General features: G+C 38.2%; 2 protein-coding genes across 2 annotated transcripts; one reads left to right on the forward strand and one right to left on the reverse strand.

The window, feature by feature from the left end:
- The first annotated feature begins 1,317 nt into the window (after positions 1-1,317).
- On the forward strand, positions 1,318-8,184 carry ppid (peptidylprolyl isomerase D). The gene is made up of 10 exons (XM_084954640.1): positions 1,318-1,501; positions 1,989-2,129; positions 2,640-2,746; positions 4,472-4,660; positions 4,822-4,944; positions 5,361-5,467; positions 5,700-5,841; positions 6,316-6,402; positions 6,637-6,679; positions 7,721-8,184. Exons 1-10 carry the CDS (start codon positions 1,417-1,419, stop codon positions 7,807-7,809), a joined length of 1,113 nt encoding a protein of 370 aa, XP_084810766.1. The 5' UTR covers positions 1,318-1,416; the 3' UTR covers positions 7,810-8,184.
- etfdh (electron transfer flavoprotein dehydrogenase) lies at positions 8,181-24,872 on the reverse strand. Its single transcript, XM_084954628.1, has 13 exons — positions 24,485-24,872; positions 23,607-23,765; positions 21,258-21,487; positions 20,717-20,798; positions 19,162-19,280; positions 18,658-18,735; positions 18,053-18,199; positions 17,145-17,285; positions 15,958-16,101; positions 14,680-14,848; positions 13,775-13,957; positions 12,674-12,895; positions 8,181-8,691 (listed from the first exon to the last, which is right to left on the reverse strand). The coding sequence occupies exons 1-13, from the start codon at positions 24,513-24,515 to the stop codon at positions 8,528-8,530; spliced, it is 1,869 nt and encodes a 622-aa protein (XP_084810754.1). The 5' UTR covers positions 24,516-24,872; the 3' UTR covers positions 8,181-8,527.

Raw genomic sequence — 24,872 nt, forward strand, 5'->3', positions numbered from 1 at the left:
CCCCTCTGGCCATCCTTTTCCCAGTGCTTCCGTTGAATTAATGAAATCCAGAAACCTGTACCACTGTCCATATCATGTATGCTTCAGAGACCTCCACCATGACAGTAGCTTCATATTAAACTTCTGGAATGGCCTCAACCTTATTGAAATTTTTTTGATTTAAAAGCAGGATTGGTGCCAGGATACTAACCATTTAAATAAATTCTACCAATTCTGCCAAAAAAGGGTCAAATATCCAGCCAGTTTTGCCAGAAGCAAGCTTCCGGTTGCTACTGAAAGCAAGCAGTTGAGATGAAACTTGCTAAAGGACATTTAATCAAATTTTAGTGTATATTTGAGACTGTAGGTGTAATCTAGACCCTGTGTGGAAAATTCAGAGTAAATTCAAACGTTAATACCCATTTCCTGTTTGTTTGTTTTTTTTAAATGATCAGAGATGTTTGCTGTACAATCATTCCAGGAAAAGGAACAGTGGAAAGAAATCATTAAATGTCTGACTATGACTAAATGTAAGGCTAAATGAGAAATTATACTAAGTACATGACATTATATGTTATCACTTTAATAATGTATTAGAGTACTAGTCCTCTTTACAGAAATTCATAATAACAATGAAACTTGTCACACTTTCTTTAACATAAACGATGTATTGGTAATACTAATACTTAATTTCCATAATTTAAATTAGATACTTAAAAATGGTTGCACAGTCATATCTAACTTCCTGTCTTCTCTCTTCTGATTCTTTTTCCTCTCAGTACAGGAACCACAGGAGGATGCAGCTCAAAGAGTCACTGCAGTGAGACAGCATCCTCCCTCTGAGTCTCATCTCCCTGAGTTTTTCAGGTGTTAGCCACTTTTATTCTTAATAAACCAAAGATATGCTTATGCCTGGTCTTTGTGGTGCTTTATTTATGCATTTGTTGTTGGTCATATGCATAGTTATAGTTAAGATTGGCTTTAAATTAAGCCAACTGTTGGTGTCAGTGGTATAACTACACATGTATACTTTTATCTCTGAGTGCTGAATCCATGTGCAGCACAACACACAACAGCGGAGACCGGTGATCTCGTCTTTTTGGTGTTTTACTTTGGAAATCGCAACCGGAATACGCGTACAGTCATACTCACTGATCTTCTGTTCTACTTCTACCTTTGTATCTATTATTTTGTATCTGTTATTTTTGTTCTGCCAGTCATAATTAGATAAACATTGTTTGTTTTTAAAACCGCGTGAGAGTCACTAGAAATTAAATGAGAGTATACTGTTAACATAGACCGTAATCAGCCGGCTTTTATTTTGAATTTAGTAATCGGAAGTCGTAAGTCTTTCCCATTCATCCCGTTCAACCTGCTCCAGTGCACCGGTCGGATTTAGCTAGCATCGCTAGACTAAGTGTTGATTTTTATTAAAACATGTCTTACCCAACACCATCCGACAAGCCTTCAAACCCAGCAAACCCCCGCGTCTTCTTGGACGTAGACATTGATGGGGAGAGAGGTCAGGACATCTGAAATCGACTGTTGTTTAACATCTGTTTGCGCCACTTTAAGTCTTAGCTTTGTTAGCTTAGCACCATCCTGGCACGTTCTAGTGACTTCTAGAAACTGATTTATATACCATATGCCAAAGACGCTATCAACTAGAAATAAACCAAGCTGTAAATTACACGTGTTTGTCCATTTAAGAGCATTAAGGCAAATTAAAACGTTTTGTGAGCCAGTTTTGTGAGTGTATGCACCACGTGTGCTTTTGTCGAGTGTTACCATAATCTTATAAGTGAAACATGAAGGGTTAAAAGAGGAACGAGTACACAGTCTATTGTATTATAATTATAAATTTGGGTCACTTAAAATGTTTTCAATCTTATTTCAATTTACCTAAACAATGATGATTTTTCAATATAGAAACTGACGCTTGATAACATAGTCCAGATTAATATCACTGGTGTTGTAACTGATTAAACCGAGCTGCTTTCTGTCCTCAGCTGGCCGAATTGTTCTCGAGCTGTTTGCTGACATAACCCCAAAGACTGCTGAAAACTTCCGGGCTCTGTGCACTGGAGAAAAGGGCACTGGCAAATCGACTGGGAAACCACTGCACTTCAAAGGATGCCCGTTTCATAGAAGTAAATAGACTTCTTAACTTTGGAAGGAGAGTTTGAAGATGAATAGCTGAGTAGTTGAAAGGACATCCAGGGTAGCGAAGCATTTGGAGAATATATCGTTTATTGGATATTCAGTACATTTCCTAGGAGAAAATCCCAAGTCTTGGCATAATCAGTGGCTTGGAAACTAGGTCTATGAGTACTATTTTTTTTAAAACTGTGAGTTTAAATAATACTGCTTGCATGGCTAAATTTAATATAGACAAGTAAGAGATAATAAATATATAATGTTAATGCCTACAGTTTACAAATTTACACAAAGTGTAAATGAATTGTTTTTTGCTCACACAAATGATCTCTCTTACTAGTTGTGCGACAAAGCATTTAATATGCAGAGTAAGTACCTGGATTCTTTTGGGATTGTTGAGCCCTTGAGAGTTCAATTTTAATAATAAGAAGCCTGGAACAGTGTTAATATTAAGTTTGTTTAATATAGGAAAAGTAATGTGGCTGTAAATTTGTTCTTGCCAGTCATCAAGAAGTTTATGATCCAAGGAGGCGACTTCTCAAACCATAATGGCACAGGGGGTGAAAGCATCTATGGGGAGAAGTTTGAGGATGAAAACTTCCACTACAAGGTACACGACCTATCACCAGGACTGCAAATTTGTAGCCATTTTCACACATGCACTGCAGCTCCAAACTTTTCTAGGACTTACCCAACAGAAGTGCATGAGAGAACATTATCCAGTCTTTAACCTGCCAGCTCTCAGTTACAGAGTATGTGTAATGTTGGATTGCAGCAAAGGACAAATAGACATAAGATAAGATAACTCTTTATTGTCATTGCACAGTCATACATAGTACAATAGTTTAATGAAATTGGAAAACTGTCCTACGTCGGCACTACATGTAACACAACACGACACGATACGACACATCACAACGCAACACAAACAACACAACACAGTATAATAACTTAGTAATAAAAAAGAAGAATAAGTGTATTTGTATTGCACACTGTTATTATTGCACATTAATTATTATTGCACCTTGTTATAAATATAAATATAATTATTTTTTGCATTGATCAGGGCTATTGCCCTGTTGTAAAAGCTGTCCTTGAGTGTGTTGAGTGTGTGTTGCCTCCTGCGCACTATTTTCCTGGCATTTAGCCACCTGAATTCAGCAAGACATAAGTAAATGTTGCTTTATACATAGTATAAAGCTGGTAGAAAAGGTAAAATTCATTGACTGGATTTAATCAGCATCTCTAGCTTAAATTTAAATTAATATCCGCTACCTTTAGTGTAACTTAACCCGTACCATTGTGACATAACATGTATTACTGTAAACTTCACCACAATGTTGCGAACTAACCAGTTTATCCTGCACCACATTGTGGCAAACTGCCCAGTGCAGTATTGTTATGCAATTTGAATAACACAAAGTTAGCTTGTTTTGCAAGACTTTAAAAAAAAACATGGTTGAGCAACACATGTATAGATCCCATATCTGATTTAAAAGCTCTAGGAGGTCACATGTAATAGATCAAATTTCCAACTTGTTGAACAATTCTTACCTTTAAAAATAATCTTATCTTCCCCTCCTGCTCTCTCGTTTTACATCTTTACACATCTCTGAGTGTTCCACATAAACATTTTTTCTCTTCCTGGGAAATCACAGATGAGATGCACAGAAACACTTTGTGTACTTGTAATGACCTCCCACCTAAAAACATCTAAATGTTACTTTATATTTCTCGTCTCTTGTAGCTAATTAGATGTTGAATAGTGACTGCAGTTTTATTTATTTATTTTTATTTACATCTACTTCATGCATCCATCACAGGGGATGTAAGGGCTATGTGGGATGTCGTTATGTTTGAGCAAGTGAAGTAACGCCAGGCTACAGCACACGAAAAATGACCTCATTCAGCAGTAATGCCAACAGTAATGCAGGTTTAATTACTTGTGAAGCGAAGGTGCCGAAATGCCGTTCCAGGTCGTTTCCTCGTGCCACACGTGAGAAAGGAGAACAATGGAAATAATCCGAACCTGATTCTCTTGAAATTGTCGGATGCTCATGTATGAGAATGGCTTATGATTCTACATCAGGCGATTTTAAAGAGTTAGCTGAATTTCCTCATGCGCCACGTTGATTTGTGAAGTTTTATCATTTTAAAAATGAAATGCTTGGCTTGGATATTTGTGCCCTTAGTGCTTCTTGTCTTTCTTTTGCCTTCATTATCTACTGAAGCAAAGCAAAGAAATTCAAAGTTACTCAGAAACGATGGCTATGTTTATGGCTCATGTTTGATGTTCCAGCTGCTTTATCCAACCTATTTTTTTTTCTCCATGTAGCATAGCAAAGTGGGTCTTCTGAGCATGGCTAACGCAGGGCCAAACACCAACGGCTCGCAGTTCTTCATCACAACTGTCCCCACGCCGCACTTAGACGGAAAGCATGTGGTCTTTGGACAAGTGTTGAAAGGGATCGGAGTGGTAAAAATGCTGGAGTGCATTGATACTACAGATGATGCCCCTGTGAAGGTAAATGAGTCTTTACTGACATTTACTATTTAACCAAGCTAACACCTCCTCTTAGAAGTTAATGATACCAATCTGCCCATTATTTTTCTTTCGTGTTAAGGCCAAAACACATTTGGTCTGTTAAGCTATCTTAAAGTTTCTGCTAACATCTGCATTTGCAGCCATGTATCATAGCCGACTGTGGTGAGCATAAGGATGGGGACAGCTGGGGCGCTGCACCAAGTGATGGAACAGGAGATGCCCACCCAGACTTCCCCGAGGACTCCGACATCGACTTTAAAGATGTAAGTATCAGCGCTGTCTTTGATCTTCAAGGACTCGGGTTGGCAGATAACTGCTCTGCAAGGAGCACTGTGGCATTTTTTTTTAATATGCTTGTTTGCTGGCTCATCCAAAGCCAAATGAGAGTGTGGATTAAAAAAAAAAAAAATCAAGCAGGGGGAAAGGTGTTCCCAGTAATAATGAGTCAGATTATTACTGAGGTCATTGTTGTGCATGTTTTCAATTTTACTTTGAAATAAAGTAGTTTAGAAATTGTGGAGGTTAGACTTTGTGTTTGTAATGTTAGCAATGTCTCCTTGTTCCCAGTGTCGGTCTGTGCTCGGAACACAGTGTTATTATAAGCAAGAGGAATGATGGCAAAAACTGCAAAAATAAGATCAAAGGTTCCAGTTTCACTTTGGCCTGTGCTTCTTTTCAGATGGAGAAAGTTCTGTCTGTTGCTGAAGATGTGAAGAATATTGGAAACAACCTTTTTAAGTCTCAAGACTGGAAAGGCGCGGTCAAAAAATATAGTAAAGCTCTCGGGTAAGGTGGTTTTGATTTACTTGCAGTCATAATCACCTTGACTTAAAGAGAAGTCACTTTGAAAAGATATTCCACAGGAATTAAATATTACTCCCAGTAACCCAGAGATGATTTTCATCTGTCAAAGTGCTCTGTGAGGATTGTTGTGGTGTATGAGCCTGATTTTCAAACAAAGGAAACAGTAGCAAAGAATAATTCAAAAAGCTAACAAATGATCTTTTTATGTTCATAGGTACTTGGAGGTGTGTGGAAAACAAGTGGAAGAGGAGGCACAGAAGAAGCTGGAGCCCACAGCCCTCAGCTGCTATCTCAACACAGCAGCCTGCAAACTGAAGATGCAGCTGTGGCAGGAAGCTCTGGACAGCTGCAATGAGGTGACATGAGCTGGAACAAAGCAGACTGTAGCACATATCACAGATTCAGCCGAGTGCTCCTGTGTGGCTGTTAGTGTTTACCGCTGGTGAACTTTTCAGGCTTCACATGCTAAGCTTATGTCCTCTTACCTAAGATATCAATCAGTACCCAGTTTCTGTTGCTGAAGATAGCACCCACGAGTGCTTAGCCTGATTCTGTCTACAGAGACTAAAATCTGTCTACCAGCACCTTTAACAAACTTTGGGCACTTGTCATCAGTCTGGAGTTACAAAGGAAATAAAAGAATTTGTCAAACCGATTATATATTCCTTGTAGATTACATGCATTTTAGGAAAAAAAAGTGTCTATTTAGTCTCTTTGATGTTTTATTTCTGTCTACTTCAAAAAATCATGTGGAAATCTTTTAGATTCTGTGAAACGTCACCTTAAAATTTTATCAAATCATCCAAAGAATCATTTTTCTTGTCTTACAGGCTCTAGAGCTGAGTGAAGGAAACACTAAGGCACTTTTCCGCAGGGCTCAGGCCTGGCAGGGGTTAAAGGAATATAACAAAGCCATGGTAATGTCTACAGAACAGCCTCTTGTGTTAGAGACTGTACAACCCAGCAGCACAACATGAACACACTGCCTTTTATATGTCAGTTATCTAGTAGATTCTCCTGTAAACAATTGCAGTGAAAATTAAACATGAAGTTTAGCATTTCGCAATTTGGCATTAACATTAAAAATATTTTAAATCAATTAGCAGAACTGATTTTAACTAATTATTTTTATTGTGCTTCTAACTCGATAGTCTGATCTGAAGAAAGCTCAGGAAACTGCTCCAGAGGATAAAGGTAAGGTCTGCAGTGGTTTTGTTTTAACTAAAGTCTTGGTTTGATTTGTCCTCATAGCAAGAATACACCAAGTTTATGATCAGTGGTCTTTGATTAATAGTTGTTGGTCAATGGTCATGGGAATTTGCATATTAGTGATCAAGGAACTGACCTCACAGCCCACTGTTCATTCAGTGGGCTAGTTTCAGTCACTGTGCAATGTACTGTTTATAAGATTGGGGAAAGCTGAGTCTGAAGAAGGTTCAAGGTTCTTTATTTGTCACATGCATAGTTATACAAGTATAACACACAGTGAAATGTAACCTGACACGCTCCTCGACATGTGCAAAAATGGGGGGGTGTAGAGGAAGAACATTTTATATATATATATATATATATATATATATATATAGTATATACATTGGGTGAATGTGCAGTAGTAGCAGCAGGAACGTTTCTCCCACTGAAAACGCTACGTCCGGATGAACAGAATCGACCTTTTGGGACACTAAGTTTATGTTTTATTTTTCAATTAATATTCGTGTTATTCAAACTTAGCAAAAAGGTCATAGTCCTGCTGGAGAAAGACAGTAGTTTTTCCCCATAAGATTTCTGTTCCTCCTAATTGGACTTTTTGCAGAAAATGAAAAAGTATGGTCCCCTGAAAGGTCAACTACAACACACCAATGAATCAGTTTCTTTAATGGTTGGATTTTGCATAGCTAGTAGGGAAATAGGATGCTGTAAGAGGGAGGAGGGAGTGTTCAAGGAACCACATCCTCACTATGTACGTTTAAGTGTGCTGGGTGCATCAGGCTCACTGCAAAACTGCAGCTTTTTCCAGCTTTTTGACAGTGTTTCATAGCCCTTTTGATATGTTAAGCTTCAGTTCATTGGCTGCAGGCTAGAAGATAAGAGCAGGCTGTCTTTTTAAACTCACTAGCCGGGCAAAAAGTGGATGTATGGGAACTAAAACTTGCTCTGAAAACTGGATATTTGAGGGGAAATGTTAATAGAAACTAGAACCGATCTATAAAATTTCAAATCTCTTCTTTTTCACAGCAATCACCAATGAATTGAAGAAAGTCCATCTTAAAATCCAGGAGGAGAAAGAGAGAGAGAAGAAAATCTATGCCAAAATGTTTGCCTAAACTATCTGACCTCATGATGCAATTGGCTGTCATTATTTACAGTGGAAGCTGTACCCACAGATAAGGAGTGTATCCAGGTGAAAATGTTCAGTATTTTCATTGGGTCCTCATGTTTTTACACCTTGCACATTTCTTAATGTCTGTAAGCTTGGACCTGCCTGAATATCGTGAACATCGGTCTGATTGCACGGTGCTGGCAAACCAACTCATGTTGGTGGTTTGAAGATTAGCAAAGCAATTTTGTGTGTGTGTTATTCCATGGTAGGAATTTTAAGAGTGCTCTTGGCTACAAGCAGGATATCCATTTGTGTTTATTTATGGTGTTGTTTGTGTTTATTTTTTTAAACTGAGGTCAATAAAACAAAAGGGACAACCGTCAAGTTTCTTTATTAGTACTGGGACATTATAATATATACAATACTGTATATACCACCAGTAGTGCTGATATGAACCTGAGGTGATCATATATACACTTACAATTGGTCAAGTACTTCTTAAAAACAAAAAACACTTTAAAATGCCTCCAAAGCAGCAAAAACTGACTTCAGTTTTACACGGCCTTGCAAAACAATTTCTCCAACACCAAGTTTTTAAACATCCTTTGTCCTTTTTTGTACCCTCAAATAACTACATAGTTACTTCAGCTCTATATACTCAGGCACATTTTCCATACTCAAGTAATCTTTCAACACAAAAAGCAGAAAAACACCCAAGATGGTCACATTCCATTGTAGGCTGGTCCGCCACCACCCTCGGGCACAACCCAGTTGATGTTCTGGCTCGGGTCCTTGATGTCACAGGTCTTACAGTGGACACAGTTCTGAGCATTAATCTGCAACCTCATCCCATCACCTGTGTCCAGGGGAACATACTCGTACACACCTGAGTGTTTGTGGGTGAGAGAGAGTAAACGAGTTAGAAAACAGACCCAGAAGAAAAGCTGCTTGAATGACGTAATGACATGATTATCTATGTGAGATACTTTTTATATCAAATCCTTACATGGATACTGAGGAGTTCTTCCTTTTATAGTTTCTGTTATGGTTGCTGCACTGATAGTTTTCCATCTGTCTAGGTGCTTGCTTTTACCCCTCTGACAGCATGTTTGGGATCACTGTCATTCTGAATAAAGAAGCCGTTGTTACATTCTTTCCAGATGGAGGATCAAAATCTGACAGTACATGTCTGCATTCATAATTTCATCAGTTTTGACAGGATCCCCAAATGTGACAGATGGCTCTAGACACCGTTGTACTCTCTCCTGACCTCCCCTGTATATATTGACAATCATTAAGACCGGTTGCCACTGATTTTTCAGTCCAGTGTTTGTGTAATCCGGCATCTTTCAGCCTTTTCTTCTACTAAGGCTTCAGCAAACAGTCCATGGATAAACTAAAGGACCAGATGTGTCTTTCAGGTCTGCATATTATTTCCTATTTCTTAACACTAGAACTGCTTTAGCTAGAACAGACCCCCTTGCATTTTAAAAATCTTGTGAAAGTTGAAATAAAACACCAACACTTATATTTTATGACTTTTCCTAAAATGTGTCCATTCAGTGAATGTGATGAGGTCAATTAAACTATTTACGGGCAATGACTAGTTCAGTATGTTTTTACAGTGAGACTGTTTTTATGCCTTTTTTATTTTAGCCTAAGTAAGACCAGCCATTATCCATTATGTTAGGTATTGTAGCAGCTGGATAGCGTAGTGATAAGACTACATGCCTTGGGTTTGGGAGTGGGAGTTTGATTCCCGCCTGGGGGTGTCTGTATCCAGTAGTCCTAGATCCTCCACTCCAGACATGAGTGAGATAAATATGAGGATCCAGAGTGCTACGGCAAGGGGGAGCCAGGCCGACAGGTCAAAGGGGGAGATCTCGTCACCCCAAATGCGATAGAAGAAAGGATTGAGTGTGGGGGTAACTGATCTACACTACGGCGGCAGCCTGCAGCATACATCATTTGGACTGTGGAAGTGTAGTTGGATGATAGCAAAGAGCGCACTATTTGGCATTTAAAGAAGCTGGAACAAACAATGCCAGATGGTCTGGACACACCCAGAGCTATCTACAGCTACACTATTTTTTTTTCTTGGTATAAGAAAGTTCCCATTTCAATCTGTTCTTTGCTAAGTTCATCCCTTGAGTTTGCACGAATGACTCATGGGTCAGTTTAAAGTTGCTTTCTGAAAATAGTCAAGTCATTATGTCTGCTTCAGGTCTTTCTTTTAATGGTTGCCCCACCTGCAGGCAAAATGTCTTAATGTTGTGGGTTTTTATTTTCATAAGTTTTCATAAATTATAAATCTTTTTAATGTAGGAAGAACCATTAGCTAAAATTGGTCATTTTTTTCACTCATTAAAAGAATGTTTTGTTTCTACCACAAAGGTTAACAAGATTAAATAATGAGAGTAAAAGTTGATAGTTTAATCAGCTTTTCATCTAATTTTCCCCATCTCCTAGTTACATTACTGCTCCCTGCTTTAATTTTAATGGCACATAGACCTAACTATTACCAAACCCTATAAAGCCCAGTGATAGACTCCAGCCCCACTTCTACTCTGAACGACGTGGAAGATGATGGATGGGTGGATGATAAAGACCAAAGGTGCACGCAGTGATGGTAAAGTTGTAGATTTTTTTAAAAACCATATTCCTAATGCGTGCTTGCAAAATTAGTTAGACTAATCATGGTTAATGAGTGTTTGTGCCCAGATGAATGTAGGCTGTGGTAAATATAATAATTTAAGCCTCCAAACAACAGCCTGAAACTGGTAATGATGAGTGCAGGGCAAAACCTAACAGTGCTTCTGTAACTACATTTTAAATTTTAAACATGTAGCAGGTTCTAGATTTTGTGGCCTTATTATATGGAACAGTGTAAGGCTGACTGATTATACTCCAAACATAGTTGTGATTAAAAAATACAAAAAAACAACACAACCTCAAGGATAGTTTATAGGCTGTAAGGTTGGAGGCAAGTAATAGATTTAAGCTGTGTTAGTGCTGTGCTGCTTTTCGCCAGCCAACCCTGGTATTCCCATAACTATTAAAAAAGCATTTGGACCTTGCTGACCTAAAGCTGCACTGTGTACAGGGGTATTAATGTAACTGCTGGCCTTTCTCCCATGCTCTTTAGGGCTTGCGTCTGTGGGTCTCAACTTGTGCTGCATTTTGCTTCTCGTAGACCTCACATCATTAAGTTTCACTTTCCAGAGAATTCAAATGGAGCCACAGTCTGAGAGACAGAATAATGAGTTTAGCTTAACTTAAATAGAGATAAACACACAGAACCTGAGCCTGTCTACCTGGCTTAATAAACAAACTCACTCATACCCTAAACTTACTGATAATAATGTCATTACATTTGTTGTGAGATTTGGTTTTAAACGGAGGCTGAAGCTTTTAAAAACAAGAAAATGTTACTCATTACCACAGAGACACCCAGGAATGCTGGCTTCAACTCACTCTCTCTTTTGTTTTTAAATACTTCGCTTGCTTGCAACGTTGCCTGGTGTGCATGCAAAACCTACGGCACCTATAGAAATTTACAGTCTGTCAGTTTTTGCAAATGACCTTAAAATATTTTTGGGGAAGAAAAAGAAAATCAGGATACAAGATTTTTGACAGCCTCCTTTTTCCACATGTAGCACACAGAAGGAATTGGTAAACTTGGGTGTTTTTTTTGTTTTTTTTTTAACATCCTATGGTTAAGGTGTGGAAGTTTCCTGGAAAGAAATTGTAAGAAGCAGCAAACAAGAGGACATAATATTAGCTGCTACTTTTGCACATCACCGCAATGTGATACCACACAGGCATTCACCTAATATCTGAGCTTACTGCACCCAACATTTATGCCATTAAAGCCTGCATATGTCAAAATAGCTTAAGTTCTCAATAAGACATTAACCCATCAGAACATCTTCAATGAGCCTTGGAATTGAATGTACAACTCTCAGGAACCATATTGCAGTGATGTACTACCAGACTTTGCTTCATTTGCTGTTTTAATCATTGTGGGTAGTGCTTCATAATTCACCGGTCCAAAATCTCCTAAAGGTATTCAACTGTGCTCAAGATCTATTGAGTAGGATGCTCACAGGAATAGTCACATCATTTTCAGACTAGTAAAACCAGGATAGAGATGTTTCACTTAAGACAAAGGTGATAAATTCAGAACAATGTTTTATTGATTAGGAGACTCTTCCTTGGAGGGTAAAAGAGGGGCCTGAATCCCTTATTTAGAGGTCAAGGTCTCCACTGTTAATAATTCAAAGAAAGAGGTTATAGTGGGGCTGGAGCTTATGCCTGCTTAAGTCAAGTGAAAGGCACGGCTACTACAGAGAGACATTCACATCATCTTTGAATTAATGTAACAGGAGCGAAACCTGGAGCACTCAACAAAAACTTACAGGAGAACATAAAAACTCTCAAAAGCCCCCAACCAAGCTGGACGTTTAAATCTAGTGAGGTAACAATGCTAACTAGTACATGTGTGCTCCATGTTTGGTGAAACAACTACACATAACTGGTTTAAGAGAACACTAAATGAGAGCAATTCTGATAAAGCATTGACCATTTAACACATAAAAGAACGAAATCATTGCTGGTTCCAGTTTTCAGGTACAAGTGTTTGGTTTGCTTTTCTGAACAGAATGAATGTCAAGGTGACTATTATGTTTAAACTACAATGATTAGATTATGTAACTCTGCCCTCTAAGCACATTGCTTCTGTGTTACTAATGTTAACATGCCCTGTTTAATTTGATGTGGATATGTATGCAAGAACTCAGTTTTCACCTTCTTACTTTACTATGTGGAAAACATGTTGCAATTCTCTTTAGGGACTGTAGTGGCGTTACCTGCGGGGCAGAAACGTTGCTCGGGTCCATCATAAATACCCAAGTTCCTGGCGACTGGGATGCTGTCATCTTTTAAGGTAAGATGTGGGGGCTGGTCCCCCTCATGGTTGGTCCCACTCAACGCCACAGAGGAGAGCAGGTCAAAGCTTATCTTGCCGTCAGGCTTGGGGTACTCAATCGGTGTACATTCCTTAGCTGGTTTCAGCTGGTTTGCATCAGTACCTGAGAAAGATTTTGCAGAGTTGGTCACAAAATGCTGATTTATCCGCTAGGATAAGATAACCTCAGACCTCAGGTAAAGACAAACCACTGGTATTTTGCGGTTTCTGCCGGTCTGCAGCAACAAACTTGAACACAGTGGAAAACCTACAGTAGTCCACTTTGCAATCTTTGCACATTAAGTCAAGGTCACTGGCAATACAGACTTTTTACAGCCTGGTAAAGAGTTAAAGTAGAGCTGCAGCCACCGATTATTTTAGTGATTGAGTAATCTATCAATTAATCACATAATTGGATAAGAAATACTTTTGTCTTATTAATGAGCAATAATAAATACTCAAAAGAGAAAAAGCACAGGTCTTTCTAAATGAACTGCTCATTGGTTTTCTATTTTAGAAATTGCAATGTTTTAAAATTTTAAAACATTGCACTGCCTCTCACCCTATGGTAGCTCCAGCTCCCCTGTGGAAGAGAATGGATGGATGGAAAAAAAATATATAAATACTCTCAAGTACTCTCCGATGAGGTAAATTTGTTGTGTGTTCAGGTTCATGAGTTTTTGTGCTTGTGTGTAAGTGTGAAGAAGACAAGTGAAGAGTGAGTTTGTCTTTACGCCTTTAAAGGAGAATGTAGTGGCTAAAATGAAGAAAAGCGAGCATATCTGAAGTTTGCCCCATGCTTTGATGCAAAGTTTCTGTGCTGCTGAAAAGAGATCTTATAATTGTTTAGAACGCTCGCGTTTTCATGGTGACAATGATGCGCTACAAAGCCACGTGTTAATCGAAGCATCTAAGCAAAAAATGTGTCAAGAATTTTTTATTATCAAATTACTCGATGAATTGCTGCAGCCCTAAAATAAAGAATCTGTTCTGCAATACTCACCACAGTGTTTTAAGGTCCAAGGCTCTTTTCCTCTAAAGATCCAATAGAAAATGCCAGTGTAGATCATACCACCGTAGAGGCCAAAGTAATTGTGGAATGATGGCCTAATATTTCTTACTGCGTACAGCTCCTTCCACACCCAAGAATTCTTTAGGTTCTCAGCATACTCAGGTACATGAAGCCCTAATGAGGAGAAATAATAAAATAGAAATGATAGTTAACAATAACAAATTTAAGGACTTTAGGCTGAATGAACATGAATGAAAGTGGACAAAACAATGTTACACCAAACCCTTGCATGTAAATCTGAAACCATCTCAAATGGGCACTACCATTAGGTGTAAAAAAGCAATTTGGTTAACTAACCATTTAAAAAAAATGTTTCTTTCCAGAGTACAAGATTTGAAACATAACCTTTATTAACTGAGTAAGCACTGTACTCACGAGATCCATTTTGTTGCCTATGCAAAGGTTTTGTTTAGGCAAGTGTATATTATTTCCCTTTTGGTTATGTTGAACCTGTGATAAATCGTTGTCAATGAATTCTGTCCTTTCAGAAAGTGAGTTATGACGCTTGAAACTGCTTACACTTGACATTTTTATTGATACTGCAGTTCCCTGACTGATGCACCTTCAGTTTGAGCACAAAGATGATGCCCCCTTAGGAAAGAAGTTTTCTCATTGTGTATTGAAAACTCATAAGCCTTTATTGCCTGACCTTTTCAACCTTTCAGAATTGCTACCTGCCATTCAATCTTGTGCAACCCAGGTTTGTAGGGTCTCCCCTATGTTGTTTCAGAATTTGATTTAGAGAGGTAGAATCCTCAACATCCCATGACTGAGTAAATGTAATACATACAGGTGCTGTAGCTACCATGATCATTGCTAGGTCTTAAACTCTGTACCTGCTGTCTCCGAGTCCAGAGTCTCTGCTGTGAGTTTGGGGAAAATGGCTTCAGCAGCCAGCATGCCACTCTTCATTGCTGTGTGGGTGCCTTTGATCTTTGGCACATTCATGAAACCGGGGCTGCAGCCGATCAGCAGTCCTCCAGGGAAAGTCAACTTTGGGATGGACTGAAAAGAAACAGGAAGTAGTTCATGCTTAACTTTCTTCTGTTCTACTTTTAAGGAAACTTTTAATTGGATTTTTTGAATTTGGCCATTTAATCAGATGTAACCTGGGAAAATGTGTCACAATGTCTGAACACATTTCTGGCCCATGACAAAGTAAGACTTAATTAATATTCAGGCATCTATTTATGTAAAACCCCCTCAGGGATGAGCAAAGGCCCCAACTTTGCTGTCTATGTGAATGAGGAGTGGCTGAGCAGTCATATATATATATTTTTTTTTTTACATTTTTTTTTCTGCCAGATAAAAACCCCAGGTGATCACTTTTGCTGTACATATGGATTAGAGAGCAGTGTTAACCTTCCACCTTGTTCAGCACTTGTACAAGTAGAATGTAATGCTTGGTCAATATAGTAATGTTGAACATTTTTTAAACACATTAAGCACAACTGGTCCGCACACAGTTAAGGCAGTTACCAAGGGTAACAACTTAGCCATCTAGTGTTTATGTTAAAAGCCAGAGGGGGCCATGGAAAATGGACAAAAGAGCTGCATGTGGCTCAAAACCCCTGCCCCATGGAAACCAAATGACAATTATTACTAATTAAAAAGCTGTGTTTATATTATTAATATTCTACTTTTGTCCTCTCCATCTCTGATAGCTCAAGTGATATTACTTAATCTCTTTTCAGACCTTTTATTATTAAAATACACTAATACTAAAATTCAAATTGACCAGGAAGGAATCATAAACAGAAAAATCAAGACAACCACTTTACCGACTCACAAATGCAAAAGCTTTATACAATTAATAACCAAACACACAATATTGTAATCAATTCTTTGTTGTTGTTTGCTGTTAATATGGAGTTAACAACTTTAATTTGTTTACTCTTGATTGCTCGTGACTTTAATTAATAGATTAAAACAGTCCTTAGAGTAAACCTAAGTTGTGATGTACATCTTGTGATGAGCTGTACTCACTCTTTGGACATTCATAATAATTCAGTACCGAAGGTGAAATTTGCATTAAATCACAAATACTTGGTTCACATCAGACAAATGTGAGCATTTTTTTTTGAATGACGCAATTACGCAGAGTACAAACATACCTGACATCCTCCCTCATTCAGGGCCCTGGCTCCATATGCAATCCTCTGGCCTCCCTCCAGTGTTGGAGCTACAAAGGGATGGTGCTTCCAGCGTTGGAACTCTCTGAATGGGCTCAGGTAAGGATTAGTGTAGTCTAGACCGATCTGACGTGGGAGAAATTGTAACTTCAACAGACTGAGCGGGAAAAAAATAAAATAATAATCATTGAAGACAAATGCAGGCTGAAAACATTTTCTGCCACCAATCTATGCCTGCCAGATCATTTAAACTTAAAATAGAGACCCTACTTATTTTTGTACCTGTTCAGATCACTCTGAACCTTATACTGAACTTTTTTGAAAGTTCCAGAGTGAAACTATGGGAGGAAGTTTTTTGGGTATGAAAGCTCACATTGGAAATTGAAGCAAAAAAAATACCAGGACTTCTAATGTCCTCTATAACGCAACACAAGGTCACCTTGTGTTGAGTTGTCTGAAGAAGGATGAGGCTAAAGATTAAAGCGTGGCAAATATGGAAACAGACTCCTCTGTGCTTGATGTGTGGCCACATTCACTGACTGCACATGAAAGGCATTAGTCATAGATGTGAAACCTGCCTGGCATTTATGGCAGTAGCTCTGAATATCCAGTTAACAACTCAAAATGGCATCACGCAATCAGGACAAAATATGAGATCAGCCTCAAGCGAGACTGTGTGCGTGTGTCTTTTGGTGGTAAAATGAAATGCAAAATGAACTCAATTAATGACCAGTGGAGAGCTTCATAATCCAGTCTGACAGAGTTGGAGAAAATGTACAAAGAACCCCCAAAACCCAGTGATATCAACTGTCTCAGTACATGTGTGCAGAAGCTGTGATCACATCAGGGTTGCTTTGAGACCCTTTTTTTCTTAGTTTATTGCTAAAAGCATGATACATGCGCAATTTAAATTTCGAATTATCTCTACATCAGATACAGCACACAGACAATATGTAATCCTACAACACATATGATCTAGTCAGAAGAATGAATGTTGAGAATGAATTGCTTTTATTTATTCGTACTCTACAGACTGAATAATAAAAACGAATAATGTAAAATGCCAAAGCCTTTATTGAAGAGCTCAAACAATATCCTGACATCTTTTTACTGCATGGAACATCCAGCTATCATGTATGAATTGGTAAAATGTGCACAAAACCACTCACAACAAAGCCCAAGGCCACTAGAGGCTCTCCTTCATTTAGATGATACAGAAAGGATCCTCCATACGTGTTTCTGTCCAGGGGCCAACCCACAGAATGCTCCACTCTGCCTGGCCTCCACTTCTTCTCATCAATCATCCACAGCTAACGACAAAAGACACAAAAACAAAGACAAATGAGATGTTACAAATCGTGACGTATCTTTACTATATTATTCCTTCAGTATTATAGTACCATATTATAACCTTTAGTAACTCTGCATAACTCAAAGTTGAAAATGGTAATTATTTATCTTATCCTAGGCCTTAGTAAAGAGCCTCAGTTCATCCATTTTCTGTTTTAGCACTTCTTCCTTTAACGTCAACTGTCATCATCCTCCTGTCAGTTTGCTTTTGTAAGTCATATGACCCCGGGTGGAGCTAAGGAGGTCTAGCCCAGCTTTTTATTGTCAGGGACTGATTGTATCCTAGACTGTGACCTCTCCTCAATATGGCAGTGATACTTCTAGGCTGATGGACTCAGACTCACCATTCACTCAGGTAAGCACACACATCAAACAACTCATTGCATTTTCCTTTGTAAATAAACCAGTTAAACCCCAGTAAACTTGAGTGGACTCCGTCTTTTGTTGCAAGCTGAAGCCACCTATAACAATGGCTTTATTCTGATTGACAATGTCTCGAAAACAAAAGGTTTGTGGCTAGAGCCAGTGCTATGTTCCTGTGATGACCATATTAAGAGAATCATAAACAGACAAGAAAAGAAAAAAAAAGCCTGAAACTAAGCATTTAGAGCAACCTGAAGCCCGATGAAGCCTGAAGCTTATAGTGACTTCTTATTTATGTTTATAGAACCACAATGTCACCTAGTCTTGAAATACTAAGCTGATAAAGACAGTGTATGGTATTTACCTCCTTCAGGCCAATGGCATAGGTTTGGGGTTCACAGTTTTCACGCAGGTTGAATTTGTTGTACAGCTGCTTGGCTAAGTGGCCGTGACAGCCCTCACCAAACAACGTGACTTTAGCATGGAGCTCCATTCCCCTCTCAAAAATATCCTGATGCAAGAGAGGAGGAGGATTCGTAGATGAAAGACAAGTAACTGAATAGATTACAGAGAATAGTTAGGTTGTCCTGGTGACAAACACTGAATTGCTTTTTTTTTGTAGACCTAATGATGCACAATGGGGGGAAAAAACCCTTGAAATAGATCAAACCCTACACTCTCAGAGCCAAATATGATTTTCTACATGAAGCGTATGAAACAAAAACAACATATATAATGCTCTATACTGTTTTGTAGACCTTTTCCCCAGGTATAAATAAAGAAACGTCATATTTTTATGCCTGATGGTTCAGTTTGTTTTATATATCTTTAACATAAGGACCTGATAAATCAAAGCTATTCATGTGTAGACTACAAGAAACTCCCTAATGGTTCTAATTTTCATTAAGCTAACACACCAAAGACAACAGTGGAACAGTATTATTAAATGAACTTTTCACAGAACATTACCTTTGGTGATCCATCCTTGGCAATGCCTACATCATTGGTGGCAATTCCTTTTACACTTCCATCTTCATGAAATAAAACCTTAACATAACAGAGTTAACAATGAACACTTTACACATTGAGAGAGCACTAACCACTACATGTTCAATTAATTAAGATGGTTGAAAACTGGATGTCTATACATTCCTAATTCTGTAAATTCCTACCATCTTTAAGCCTATCATGTAAAGTAAGACATACAAGGTTTGTGATTTCAGTCTCTTATTATTCTTTTATAACTCATAATACCAGAGTTTTAAGTTTTAATTTTAAGTTTGATAGCCTCATAGAAGCCAAACAAACAATTTCAAGAGAATAAACAAGATCAGCAAGGCACTCACCAAGTTTCGTAAATATCTTACCACTGGTAATTCAGATACTGTGTCTCGTGAACAAGACATCAATCACACAAAGTTTTGAATGCCAATGACATATAGTACATCAATGAAAAATCAAAGACCATCTTACCTCAGCTGCAGCATAACCAGGATACAGCTCAACACCAAGCTCCTCAGCCTGTTCCCCCAGCCAGCGCACAAGGTTCCCCATCCTGACAATATAGTTACCATGATTTTGCATGGGCAGGCCTATGAACGGTAAGAAAGGTCATCCACAGATTAAGCGAGCACCTTGGATTCTCCAGAGTTTTATCAATAAGCTGAATTACAGGTTTTCGAGTCTTTGGCCTTGACAATCTCAGTGCAAAATAAAAAAACAAAACAAAAACAACCATATCAAATGTAAACCTCTGTGTCTTTTTATGAAGATATTTTGGTCAAAGTCCATTTTAAGACCCTTTAAAATTAACCTTTAACCTTAAGACTAACAAACAGGCTGGCTCATACCATTAGGGTTCCAACCATTCTACTGTCTCAGCTAGACTTTTGGAATCACACCTTATATTTATAGTGCAATTGTTTTCTTTTAGGCAAGTTTGCTCATGCACATCGTGAGCCTACCATGAAACTTTCTGCAGTGACGTGCCCTGAAATCATTTAAAATGCTTCTAAACAGGTAGAGATCAGGAGTATAGTTTATTATACTTTTTAAGGTCTTTTATTACATTTATTGTAAAAGGGCATGTAGACACCCTAAAGATATAAGATTTGGAATGATATAATCTGGTTTTTAAGTGATGACGTATAAACCCTGCTTCAGTGTCCAAACTACTCTGCATTTATTAAGGCTGTTGTGTTTTTATAATGTTTTAATTCTTTGTATCTTGTTCTATTTAATCTAAACAAGCCCCTTAAAAAAAGTCAGTGATCACTGTTGGTGTCTCTCGGTTTTATTGCCAATATTCATTTGCAGCACATTTTAAAGCTCAGTTTTTAAAACCTTACGATGGAACTACAGCTCAGCCCATGCAGCAGTATATTAATGACTAACCTCATATTGTGGATGGATTATCTCAGTTGTTTCCCTGACTGAAGTTTGGTCCATTTACAGCATCGTGTCATGCAATTGCATTTGTCACAACTTCATCAATTCTGTTTTTGTGGATGCCTGCATGTTAAACCTCGTAGAGCAGCCATACTGGTCATTTTATTAGAGATGAAAGAATTTAGATAATTTGTAACTCTCAGTGATGATGCAGTGCTTGTTTGACTTTGGGACCTGAAGTGGAGTTTGGACCCGGAAACAGCTTATGACTTCAGACTTTAAGACCGGATACTTGATTGAAAAAATATTTTCACATTTCTATATGAAGCAGCATGTAAAAAACAAACAAACAGAAAACAAACAAACAACAAATAAATAAAAAACATTAAGAATCTATGAACATGAATATACACAAATATACAATTAATGAATCAGTCTGTTATTGACTACATGAAGATTTTTGGTGAAAATAGAGTGTAATCAAGAAAGTCCCAGAATTTACCAATTTGTGCAATTCCGATTTCTGCCTTAAACCACGTAACCCTAACTAAAATATCCCTTTGCCAGTACTCTATTGAGACATATAGCATAAGAGAATGTTATAACATTTCTATTAAAAATGAATACGTGTGGCTTTTACCTGGCAGTATGGGAACAGGGATTCTGTATTTCTCTGTTAAAATGCTGAATATGTCTTCAGTCACCGGTGTGTTCAATGGTGCCTGTAGTACAAACATTATTATTGATGGTTTGACTTCCAAAGGATTTCTAATAATATAAACTATAATAACAATATAATAAAACAATTATAATTATAACAATTTCTAATATTCAAAAATTACATTCTTATACCTGTACTGTACTCTAACATACCAAACAATTTTTCAAGCTTCACAGAATTGTACAAATTCTGTTTCTGTCTCATATACTGTATTTTCCAGTATTCCATGTATTTCCATGTTTGCACATTTAATAAGCTGCTGCTCATATTTCCTGTTTTCCTAGAAAAATATAAAGAAATAAGGGGTGGCTCCCGACACCTGCAGAGTACTATATGTGATAGTATGCACAATATGTTGCCTTTTTTTAAATACAGCGTTCCTTACATGCAATCATGTCAGATGCATTACACAATCTACAAAACATCTATACATCAATCACATGTTTTTTAAGTCACCTACCCCGCGCTCCTTCCAATCAGGAATGAGCTCAGTAAGGGCACTGGGCTCCAGACAGGCTCCTGACAGAGTGTGTGCTCCAATCTGAGGGGCTTTCTCCACAAGGCACACTCGCAGCTCCTTTTCATGTTTGTTGGCTAGCTGTTTCAGACGAATAGCTGCTGCAAGACCAGCAGGACCTCCACCAACTATCACCACATCTGCCTCATCTGCAAACCTCTCCATTTCGACACCTGCAAGAAGAACATTAAATATAGAAGAGATACTCAGACCAGACTCCAATGATTACTCATGTGGAAGAGAACGCCGCTCAGTACTTAGCTAGCTTTAAATACCTAGGATGAAAACAGCAACTCTGTGTGCCCAGATGGTCTTACTTTGGTTAAAGCTAAAGTAATGCCACCCCGAAACCAAAAATTGAGAAATTTTGGTATCAATGTAGCTATAGAAAACACTAAAAGTGAAAAAAGCAACAAAACTATTTACTGAATGGCAATAAATGAACACGGTGAACTTTAAATTTGGATTGACATTAGAACAACAATAAGACTTCACAAAAGACAAAAATAATTTTGTTTTATTCATGCTCAAGAGTTGACAAGCATACCAAATCCACACTGCAATTTCTCTTTGAGTGTACTCAGCTTGATTTCTTTTTATGATTGCTGCATGCAGTTGACTAAGACTTTGTGCACTCAGCACCAGACTCCAATGATTCCTCAAATACAGCTGCCTCTGGAAAAATTGCTTTAACTAATTAGAAGATATACAAATATAGTGTGCCACAAAATCCATGAAATCATTAACCTAACTGAAGTCTGCCAAACTGCTTTTCAAGTGTGTGTCAGAAAGACTGAGTGCAAGAGGTGTGATGAAATACTGAGAGAAACTGATGACAAGAAGAGCTCCTTTTCACTACCTGCGGTTTCAGTCGTTTTCTATTACAACTGAGTACCGCCTAATAGAAAAGTCTAAAAATTGAGTCGAGTTGAGCCAATCCGATTCCAGTAGGTACTAGAGATGGCACGATACCACTTTTTTATGTCCGATACTGATATGAATCCGATAGTGTATTTTTTAATCAATAATACTGTTTTTTTAATATCTTGCTGCATTTTGTATAATTTCATACTCAAGTTAAAAAAAAAAACACTAAAGCTATTCTGTTATACCTGTATGCAAAAAATACACTGCACCCAAAATATTTCATAGTTCAGCAATACTGATCAATCTAATAAACTTAAACCTACACCATCCTCCCTATTCTGGTATTTTAAAGAGTACTAAGCGGAAATATTAAGCAACGTAACTAATAGGGTTGCCAACTCCCAGCAAAAAAAATAGGGAACCACCCCCCACCCTCCACCTCATGATGCTTAATCGACGTAATCAACTTTAATTTGATGCAGCGTGAAAAAAAAAAGCGGGCCAAAAACAAACAAGAGAGACGAGAGTTGCGACAGAAAAGCCGATCAGCCGATTATTGATCAGTTTCACAATTGAAGTAGCAACAAGAGAGGGAGGGAGAGAGAAGAGGCAGTCGCTCCATATATCAGTTGTTAAGCTTAACGTGGGAATGCTTTACAAACATTCAGAGATGAACTTACATACTTGCTTTACTTCTCTCTGGGATAACTTTCTCTGAGATGAAATGCCGGTTTGGTAGCGAGGCTCCAAATGCTCAACCAGACCGCCGAGAGGTCACACACGCCACAGCCGCTCTATCACGTTACGCATACTGCTCCTACGTGCTAAGGTTATCAGTTGAGTTACGCCATGTCGCAAGTTTTGTGAGGTGCTTTCGTGATATTTAATGAATCGGATTACATTTTTTATTTCTCTCCAATATCCGATCCAGTAATTTAGGTCAGTATCGTAATTTAGGTCAGTATCAGTACCGATACATAATATCGGATCGGTCCATCTCTAGTAGGTACTAGTGGAAAAGGGCTATTAAAAAAAAAAAAAAAAACGCTTCTAAAACTGATTGCCGATGTGGAAACACACTAGGAGAAAAAGCTGAAAATGGATTTTGACAAGTACGTATGCAGTTTCATTTGAAAGCTGTACAAAAGATTTCTACCCAGTATTTCAGTCTTTATTTGTGTCAAAGGTAGGATGAGGGTACAGTGGATTGAATGTATTGAATACATGGATTGAAAATAATGATTTATCAGGAGCATATAACTCAATAGCATTTAGCTTGGGGGTTGTGGGCAGGCACAATTCTGTGACTCTTGCAAAAACCAGACTCCATACAGCGGGCAGAAGGTGTTTAAAAAATAATTTTCTAACTAAGTAATTAATCACATGATTCTAACTTCTTAATTAACTTATAACAAAGTTGCTTACCTTCCCATCTTGGATCTTTATCTCGAGGATGGATGGTGTAGTGTGTGGTAATGCGGGGTGTTGACACTGTAGAGCATGCCCTTCTGTGTAGTGTTGTGTAGAGCTGACGGGTTGCATGCTCTGTTTTTATTTTCTGTAATAACCTGGCACATCTGTGGGCTGCAAGACAGAAAACAGCTGCCAGTCAAGACCAGTTTCGGTTGATGGTAACGTGAACAAAAATAATGTTCTAACTTGACTGCTTTCAGCTTGCGTGGGTTAAAAAAGAAAAGACACAAATTAAAAGACTTTCAACCAGCACAAATAGTCAAAGCCTATGGGTTTCGGCAGGTTCATAAGTCCTCTTATGTAGTCATAGGACTTGTGAAACAAAACACGTCAACAATTAGATCATGAAGTAATTACCCTGCGCAGCTGCTACACTTCTAAGTGCCAAGCTTGCAGAGCTACTCTTTAACTGCTGCAAAGATAGACTGCGATTTATCATCGGTCTCCCGTTAATAAATAGCTTGTTAAGTTTCAAAACAATGACTGGACCTTAAAATAAGTACCTAAACCTCTGAAAAGTCGTAACAGTGAATGTTTCTTAGGCCTAGGACTCATTTCAACTGACCTATATACTAGTTCAACTTTAACCTACTTATTAGCTTTACGCTAACACAGGAGAGGGTGCTAGGCTGTTTGGGCTAATGCTAAGCTTAGCATTTGTAAAAATAATTGCTAAACGCATTTAACAACAAGGAAAACATATTCACGACTTAATTACGTACTAAATGCTACAGTAAAAAAAAAAATGCTGGTGAAATCCAACACCGGTATCTAACGTCAAACAGTGCAAACTCGAAATGTGTTAGCTAACCGGCTATTAGCTGACGTACCTTGGCATGAGTATCTGCTAGCTGGAAACATTGTGTGTCTGCCAGTGCAAACTCACAAGCAGACAGCGGGTTGTCTTTTGAAAAAAAAAAAATACAGCCTGAAGAGAAGCTATTACGTCCTTACTTTGCTGCCAGTTTAAACGCTTATGAAACCCGCACACCTGCTACGCGAACTACCAGTGAGGTATGTAGCTTACAAAAGGGCTCTCATAACACTGATACATTCAGGAGCGTCAAAAACTGCGCTGTTCTTGCAGCGGCGCCACTTACTTAAGACAGCCACAACTGCGCAACTCGCCCTCTGTCAGAGCAGTGTTATGAGATTGTAAAGTGTGAGTCGGGCATTATTTAAAGGTGTGTCCTCAGGCCAATGTCCAGCTGGTTTAGT

The sequence above is a fragment of the Perissodus microlepis genome, chromosome 2, assembly GCF_051167445.1.
Source record: "Perissodus microlepis isolate ML-2025 ecotype Zambia chromosome 2, ASM5116744v1, whole genome shotgun sequence".
Classification (NCBI taxonomy): Eukaryota; Metazoa; Chordata; class Actinopteri; order Cichliformes; family Cichlidae; genus Perissodus; species Perissodus microlepis.